Source organism: Zonotrichia leucophrys, chromosome 9, assembly GCF_028769735.1.
Source record: "Zonotrichia leucophrys gambelii isolate GWCS_2022_RI chromosome 9, RI_Zleu_2.0, whole genome shotgun sequence".
Taxonomy (NCBI): Eukaryota; Metazoa; Chordata; class Aves; order Passeriformes; family Passerellidae; genus Zonotrichia; species Zonotrichia leucophrys.
In genome coordinates this window covers 7,131,915-7,138,417 of record NC_088179.1, presented here as the reverse complement: position 1 = coordinate 7,138,417, position 6,503 = coordinate 7,131,915, and the positions used below count along the sequence as shown (strand labels likewise).

The 6,503-nt window shown below is 47.1% G+C and overlaps 1 protein-coding gene across 1 annotated transcript in view; it reads left to right on the top strand.

The window, feature by feature from the left end:
* Positions 1–499: 499 nt before the first annotated feature.
* Positions 500–6,503, top strand: part of SLC25A36 (solute carrier family 25 member 36) — a 29,584-nt gene continuing 23,580 nt past the window's right edge. The window contains exon 1 of the mRNA XM_064720805.1: positions 500–842. Coding sequence (XP_064576875.1) covers positions 802–842 — 41 coding nt within the window. The 5' untranslated portion in view covers positions 500–801. The remainder of the gene's footprint in view (positions 843–6,503) is intronic.

The following is a 6,503-nucleotide window of genomic DNA, read 5'->3' as shown; positions in this document are numbered from 1 at the left end:
CACCGCACACCTTCCTAATGCTGCTGTGTTTTGGGGTGCTGAGGGCACTGGGGCTGTTTTTCACATCCCTTTCCCCACATTTTCTGCACTTGCTGGTTGCCACCTTCCCAACCCCAGCGACTATAACAGGAGTCAGGTTGGAAGGGACCACGGTGGGCATTTATCGTACGTCCCTGCTCAGGCAGGGTCACAGCATAGCACAGGGAACAGCACCGTGCCCAGACAGCTCGGGAACACCGGGGACAGCGGCCACCACGTCCCTGCTCAGGCAGGGTCATGGCACAGCACAGGGAACAGCACCGTGCCCAGACAGCTCGGGGACAGCGGCCGCCACCAGCTCCCCCAACGCGCGGCGGCGCCGCCTCACGGAGATCCCGCCCCGCCCACTCCCGACCTTATAAGGCACCGCGCTCGTGACGTCAGACGCGGCAGCCAACGGCGGCCTCTGTTTAATCGGGGGCGAGCACGTTCGTTGCATATTCACGCGGCGGGCCCGGTGCCTGCGCTGATGTCGCGCTGCCGCAGCCAATAGCAGCCTCTGTTTGGGGGGTTCATGCATATTCATGTAGCATATTCATAGCCACACACTCTCCGTGCTGCAGCGGCCGCGGCGAGGGGCGGGCCCGGCCCTGCCCCGCTTCCCTGACGGCCCGTGTGCCGGCGGAGCCGCAGCGGCAGCGGGAGGCGGAGCCGGCGCCGGCCCGCCCGTATTTATGCTGAGCCCCGCCAGGAGCGGCGCCGTAAGTGTGGGGCGGAAGCGCCCGGCGCGTCGTTCCTCCCGCCCGGGTGCAGGCGACGAGGATGAGCCAAAGAGACACCCTGGTGCATCTCTTTGCCGGCGGGTAGGTGAAGCCCCGGGAGCCGCTCCTGCGCTTTCCCGTTCTCCTCCCTGCGCTTCGGGTCTGGCCCCGCTCCCGTGCCCGCCGCTGGCTGGCCTGGCCTGGGGGCGGCGGCGGCCTGGAACGGCTGCCTGGGGACATCTGGGTAGGGCTGCGGGGCTGCCCCGCTCCTTCGTGCCCGAGGGGCCGCGGGGAGGAGGGAGCAAGCCGCGCTCGGCTTCCCGCCCCGTGCCCTGAGGCCTTTCCGGGCCCGCTGCGCGCGGCCGGGCCCGGCCCCCGGTGTTGCGTTGTGTCACGGGTGGAACGCGGGCCCTTGGGGAGGCGGGGTGGAGGCTTCCCGTAAAACCAGCCCCTCTCTCTGATCGCATTCCCGGGTTTAGCCCTGATCTGGCGTTTTCCTGGAGAAGCACGCAGGGCCCGCCGTGCGGGGGCTCCCCGCTGTAGGGAGCAGCCCCGGGACTGGCGTGGCGGCCTCGCGGGCTGGCACTGCCCGCTGGGCACGCTCTGCCCGGAGCCGCTGTGTCCGTGCCGTGCGTTCTAACGCTCCGGTGTGCGCTGCCCTTCCCTGTGGGGCTGTGGCACCTCCAGCTCTCCGGCCACAAAGGCAGAGGAAATGGGAGGGGAAAATGTACTCAGAAATAAAGATGTAGCCTTGGTTAGGTTTGAAGTAACTTTTGTATCTTCACAGCTATTAAAGTAGTTTTAAAATGTATGTTTTGAGGATTCAAAATGTATGGGCTGTATTTGTGAAGCCTGTGGTCCTTCCAGGGGCAGGGTGAGAAGGGTACCCAGCCTAAAAGGGGAAGCAGGGGGTCCTAGGTTGTAGTACTGTATTTAAGTAGTGAGCATGACTATACAGAAGTGATGCAGCCTTGCATCCCATTAGAGAGCTTGAACTGTGATTTCCCTTTTTGCTCCTCACAGACAAAAATGAGCTTGCTGCTTCTGGACGGAGGTGTTTGAGGTGGAGGAACAGTGGTTCTGGGCAAGTCTGAGTGACTTGGACACATGTCAGTACTTTCTCTGCTTCTGGCACACTTTGAAGTATTGTACACCTGATCCAGTGCCTGTGTGGGGGCTTTTTCATCCTGTTGATTTCTTGCACCCTGTTTAAGAGGAGAGTGGCTATGCAGCAGGAGGCCCAAGATGTAGTAGTGTGTACTGTTTTCTGCAGACTTTGCAGAAATAATCCTTGTAAGCGTTCAGAAAAGCAATAGCAGGAGCTGCTGCAGAGAATCCAGTAGAGGGCTACAAATAGGGTGAGGCATCTGTGTTATGAGAGCAGACTGGGGGAGCTGGGCCTGTTTTCTGGTCCAGTCTGAGAGGGGATCTCATTAATGCATATGAATATCTCAAAGGGGTGCCAAGAGAATGGTTCCAGACTTTTTTCAGTGGTGCCAGCAACAAGACAATGAGCAGAGGCCATAAACTAAAACATAGGAAGTTTCACCTCAACATGAGGAAGAACTTTATATTGAGGGTGGCAGGGCAGTGGAACTGGCTACCGAGGGAAGTTGTGGAGTTTCCCTCTCTGGAGACATCCCAAACCCACCTGGACATGATCCTGTGTTACCTGCTCCAGGTGACCCTACCTTGGCAGGGACATCAGACAATATCATCTGCAGAGGTCCCTTCAAGCCATAAGGATTCTGTGAGTGGTGCCTGATTGTGACCTTTCAGTTTGACAGCTCTGCACAGGGGAGATTACTGTGCAGAATTGTGCATTATGTCAGAAACAGGTTTGTAAACCTGAAACTTGAGAGCGGATGAGGATTGCTCAGCTCAGCTGGCTCATTCCTATTTATTGCAGAGCAGTCTGGTCGATGGGTAGGTGGTGGCCAGCTGGGTCAGGGGTTAATGCTGAGTGTGAGCCACATGTGCCCTGTAACCTTAGTTCAGCCAAGCTAACACTGTGTATTTGGTCACATTTGGCAGTGGAAGAGTTTTTTGGGGCCATCTCATGACTTTGCAAGCATGGTGCCCTGCAGATCACCTGAGTGATCTTTAATCTTCAGTGAGACTTAGAGGAAGGAAGCTTTGTAGCTTTGTTTGCCTTTAAGTTGCACCAGAGCCTCTATGGAAACAACATGGTTATCTCTATCCGCTGGTGCCTTTTTTTTTTCTTCCATCCCCAGATGTTCAAGTTCATTCTTCAGTTCCTGCTTTCTGTAATGAAACTTTGACAGATGACATTGCTGGTTTAGTATCATAAGTGGGACTATGCTCGGATTTCTCTGTAGCTGCTTAGGCTGTATGGAGTTTTTTGTGTTTGAGGTTTTTTTGTGTATCTTCTCTTCTTCTCCCACTTAGTCAAACAGCAGCTGTTGTCACTGTAGGCATTATGTTGGTAGTATAAACTCAGGTACTATTTATTCAACATTCTTCATTCTTAAATCAAAAAGTCATGTGATTGACATGTGGGATGTAGATGAACATTTTTAGTTCAAGTAGTAAGTTATGGTTGCCTTTTTTAGTTGTTAGACTCATTTTAAAAAGTAGTAGAAAATGTTAATGTTTTGCTATATAGAAAAGATTAATATGTTTTGGATGTACGGCCTTGCAACCATACAGTGAAAATTCAGCTGTTGGCTACAAAAATGGTGTTTAGGTTTTCATGATTTATTCTTCATTTCCAGAAGGTTATGATAGTGATGGTGTATCATACAAACTTCCATCAGAGCAGGGAACTTGTGTGAGTGTTGTTTCCTCAGCAAAAGGAGGGGTTTGGGTTAGGAGGTGGACAGCTGCTTTTCTGACTTCACACTTGGATAGTCTCAGCTTTGCTTCTTCACTTTTGGTGTTTCTTGCAGAAATTTGGCTCTTTTCTAATTTAGTGTATGAGGAAGTATAGGGAGGAGCTTCTTTATTTATCTTGATTATAGAACTGTCTCAAATCAGTCTGTAACTGTAATCATACTCTGTCTGACAGAGGTTCTTAGCAAATCCCTACAGAGGCTAAAATGATTAAGGTACAGAAAATGTATTTAACATAAGTGTCTGAGTTCTCAGCAAGATCAGACACTGCTGAAATGTATGAAGGAAAGGTGAGAGACCCTTGGGGTTTCCTAATTTCAGAAACTTGTTAATAATGTGTAGCAGGTATTGTGATGATGGGGGCTCTTTTACACCATGTCAGGAAACAGCCCCTTGAGCCATACCTGGGTTGCCAAGCACTCAGCTCCTCTCTGCCCTAAAACACATTTGTGGCATAACTCTGGATGTATTTCAGAGCAAGTGAGAAGGAGGTTAGTGCTTTTCTGTCCAAACTTGAGGTTATATTTATATTCAGATACACTTTTGTGTGAAATAACAGTGTTTGTTTAAAGCTTGGGGTTTGCTCCATGGGGTTACTAAATTACATGAAAATTGCTGTCAGTACTTGAGAAACTGTGCCACTGCTGTTTTTCTCACATTTCTTTCTAGATGCTTTGAGCTGGTTTTACTTAATACAAATGTTCCTGTAAATATTGATTTACCCAGTCTCTTAATAAAGGCTACACTGTTCATGTTGATGTTTGTTTTGGATAATGGAACCCAGTGATGCTTGATCCCCTGGTGGTGTTTTTCCTGTTTTCACTTGTAAGTTTCTATGTGGCAGCACATCGGGGGATTTTATTTTTATGCTGTTCATTACACACCACAAGTTTGATTAGTATTTGTGGTTTATGGATGTGAGCTTAACTTACACTTTCTAAGTTTCAGCAAAGAAACATAATCAGTGACTAGAGTGAAAATTCAGGATTAATGAATGCTGTTTCTGGAAGCTGTACTTGCTGAAGCCCTTCTATACTCTCTGAAGGCTGATAATATAAATGTAATATCCAAAGCTGCAGCTTTGTTGATGTGCAAGTTGCTCTGGTTGTACAACATGTGCATGAAACTGCTGATAGGCTTGGAACCTGAATTTGCAGTAACTGATGAAGAGAGAAAAGTTCTGTTCTGCTTGTAAGTGGCTTGGATACTTTTTTTTGGACAGAATTTTGAGCTCAGTTTACATGCTGTTTCATTTGACAGCCAGTGTTTGCATAGAACTTTCATTTCCTACAGAAAAGATAAGTAGCTGGTAAAATACATGATTTAATGTAGACCCAAGATAACAGGGTCAAGGTTTATCTTTAAGTCTTTGAGGCTACTGTGAAAGGTGAATCTGAAACTAGCACTGGACAGCCATGGCTTTTGTTTTCATAAAATGCATCATTATGTCAAGGAATTAAAAAAACATGCACTGATAGTGTTAGTTGGAAGTCAGGCTACACTGGCATTGGGGATATCCATCTGCTTTAGAGCACTTTTAGTCAGTCCATGGCTGAATGTGGGACCCTCATCCATGCTGGAGCTGTCTCTGTTGGTACCTGCAGGGCTGACAGGTACCAGCAGAAGACACTGAGCTGCTCTGGACAAGGGCAGGGACTCCTCAGCTGATACCTTAACCTTGCAATTATAAGAGAAAACTTTGGTGTGTAGCCATGTCTGGAAGGAGAACCTGGGATCTGAGTGCCAAACAGGCTGAGGTTTGTGAAGCATGTGTGTATTTTTTCCTTGGATTGTCACACAAATAGTGCAGAGGTGTCTGAGGAAAATGGTTGTCAGAGCTGTAGCTATTGAACAGTTAGCAGAATTTAAAGCCCAGTAGTTCCAGATTTGTTTCTGTTAAACCAGTGGGATGATGGTCTAATTCACCAGTTGGGATCAAATTACATGTGTTGTGGGTAGTTGTTGTTTGGTTTTTTTTTTTTCTTTTCAGTATATGCTTTCTGGAGGAGAAATGTTCTCCATAGTTTAGGACATTATCCTCTTCCTAGGCTCTTCAGTTCAAGAGATGTCAAGTAGACAACGCTTCTTGGTTTTATTGTTTTCTTTTAGGTTTGTTGTGATCCTACAGATGATAAATTTATCTTGTGATGTCCATGTAGCTTGTTCCACTGAATGTGACATCTCTTAGCTTATACAAGAAGGGTCAAGTTGAAATTTTAATTCTCTAGCTTAACTGTATTAATAGTGGGATTTTAGTCTCCCTTTTTTAACCAATGTATTTATTTTTGTGGATTTACCTAGTGATCTCTGCTTTTCTGCCCTTCAAATTACTTGGGGCCTGCAGGTGAGTTCTCATACCATTTTATGAGCAAGGTATTTTTGCTTGAAGTCAGCTTTGCAAGATTTTTTATACTCATGTGGTAAAGCTGAAGAAGGCTTGTAGTAAACATTGATTAGAGGCAAATAGCACATTTAGGATAGGTAAAATGAGCAAGTGATTTTCTGAATAGCATTCACTGGAAACTGCAGTAAGCATTGAGACATAGGAGTGTCTGTCTTGCCATTCTTCCCTTCCCATTTATACTGTGTCAGCAGGAGTTTACCTACTTACCTCTAGCAGGTGAAATCCATCTAATCCTGGAGAAAAAGTTACACATTAGTAAATGTTCCTACAGGTCACACTTGTTGGGGCCTGGTGCATGCATGACTGGAGAAACTCAAGCCCAGAGTGGTTTTAGGTAGTAGAAATTTCTGAAGTATTTTCCAAAATCCCACCTGCATTCTTGAGAAGAAATCTTATATTTTTTCTATTTTTTCATACTGCGAAAAAAAAATCTTTTTCTGAACTGTTCTAGTTTCTAATTTGTTTTAAACCACAAACTAAAAGTATTCCCCTTAATTTGAGCCAGG